General features: G+C 37.2%; 1 protein-coding gene across 1 annotated transcript; it reads right to left on the bottom strand.

Moving 5' to 3' along the window:
• Positions 1-237: 237 nt before the first annotated feature.
• On the bottom strand, positions 238-1,820 carry LOC144452314 (carbohydrate sulfotransferase 1-like). The gene has a single exon (XM_078143386.1). It carries the CDS (start codon positions 1,807-1,809, stop codon positions 688-690), a length of 1,122 nt encoding a protein of 373 aa, XP_077999512.1. The 5' UTR covers positions 1,810-1,820; the 3' UTR covers positions 238-687.
• Between the last annotated feature and the right edge of the window lie 227 nt (positions 1,821-2,047).

The following is a 2,047-nucleotide window of genomic DNA, read 5'->3' as shown; positions in this document are numbered from 1 at the left end:
TAATCAAATAGGAGTGATAACCACTTTGAATAGATACCATGTAAATTATATATTGTGGTCGACTCACGTGATGAACAGCTAGCAATGATCATAAAGATATTTGATTAGATCCACCAACGTTTGAGGCGCTGTTTAATGACGTCACAGACAATTCAATGTCGCTTGGGGCACATCAAGTGCATGTTTTGTCAAGTTGGTGATGGATTCGTATAAGCACAATCAGAGAAACTGTGTACATACATGGTACAATACAACAACATATTCTTGGTTCAATAAAACAGTAAACACAAAACTGGAAGGCAGCTGTAACGTCTGTCACGGTAGGTTTATTTCCATCAAAATCATAAAAAAGCTTCATCAATAGATTGGTCAATCATTTTGACAAAGAACACTAGATACGTTCTGGAACTTGAACAGTTTTATACAAATTGAACTCGGATGACAGGAATACAGTTAACATTGATAGCAACAAAATCTGCGACCAGCGCTGATTATTTTTTCTTCTTGTTATCATAAAAAGCAATATAAATTATTCCATTCACAAAAATCGACAATTTTATCCTCTTTCCTATCGTCCATGTACAAAATGAAGTCGAAAGGGTATTGAGTAATTGGCAGAAAATATTCGAGGTTGCCTGCTCCTGGCCATGGCGCATGCGCGTTTTCGTGACTGAAAATTGTCATCTTCTAGAAAGTCTTGACTGAAAGATTTCTCATGTCTGCTTCGTTTTGTAAATTTTCATACCTCAAAAGATGCATCAACTTGGCACAAATCGGCTGAAGTGTTTGCACATCACGAAATGCTAGCCTTGTCCGCCATGCTTGAGCTGTAGCTGACGAATTTTTCTTTGTCTTCATATTACTGAAGTCAAGAAGGTTTTCTTCTTTTGTATTTTTATTAATCCAGAGTCTGACTGGCTTAGGAAACGGAAGCCCTAAATATTTGTAAATATTTTTTGCTGTCTGTAATGGTTCCATTGCAGCATCCTCGTACCGCATTATTTTATACCGACCCTTCATCCATCCGGGTAATTTAGCACTAAAACTAATCATATCTGCAGTTTGTTCACAATAATGTCTTAATCCATCAGTCAGGCCTAGTTTGTCTAAAGACCTGTTCTCCCAGCTTCGATACAATGATTTTCTTGAGTTTGCGACACCCCTTGGATCCCGGACGAGGTGTAGTATTTTTAGATTTAGTCCCTCGTCAGCTATTAATGGTTTCAAAAGTTCGACAGAGTCTAAACGTATAACTTTCATAGCTATGTGATTATGAAGTTTACAGCTGTCGGAGAAATCTCGCGTTGAAGTCCTGCTACATCCACCGTTCTGTCTGCAAACCCTTCTAAGTGCTTTACTTTCATGCGTAGCAAAATCCCAGTTACGCATATGATGTACGTAATATGATGGAAAACGACAATTAAATAGATTATCAATTAATTCAAATTTTGTTGAGTTTTGTAAATCATCGCTAATCATATTTCCATGTACGATATCTTGAACTAATCTCAGTGGTTCAAAAAAGTAAAAAATTGAAGGATTCTGGTTCAAAAGTTGTCCTGTAAAAGTTGATCCACTTCGAAATGCTCCAATTATCAAAATACGTAGTCCATTTTTGGTGTTTAATACGTCATCTTGTTTCTTCGGGGCCTCAAACACAGTCTCGTCTGTTTTCCTTTTCGCTGTATCGATGACGTCACCGGGTATTGTTTGTCGGGTTGCCATGTAAACTATTAGATAACCATGGTAAATCATGATATTGACAACGATTACCAAAATTATGACAAACCAGAAAACGACTGTCTTCATTATTCCCGGAAATTCAACAATCTGTGGATAAAACAAAATCGAGTGAGTGAGTATTTGTTGCCGTTGTTGTTGTTGTGGTTGTTGTTGTGGTTGTTGTTGTTGTTGTTGTTGTTGTTGTTGTTGTTGTTCCTTACTGACAGACAGACAGACAGACAGAATGAATGAATGAATGAATGAATGAATGAATGAATGAATGAATGAATGAATTCGAATGGAAGGATGGGTGGGTGGATGGAAA

This window comes from Glandiceps talaboti, chromosome 22 (genome assembly GCF_964340395.1).
Source record: "Glandiceps talaboti chromosome 22, keGlaTala1.1, whole genome shotgun sequence".
Lineage (NCBI taxonomy): Eukaryota > Metazoa > Hemichordata > Enteropneusta > Spengelidae > Glandiceps > Glandiceps talaboti.
This window is presented reverse-complemented; position numbering and strand designations above follow the sequence as displayed.

Coding starts and splice junctions, on each gene's coding strand:
- LOC144452314 (XM_078143386.1), bottom strand. CDS start 1,809: ATGAAGACAGTCGTTTTCTGGTTTGTCATAATTTTGGTAATCGTTGTC.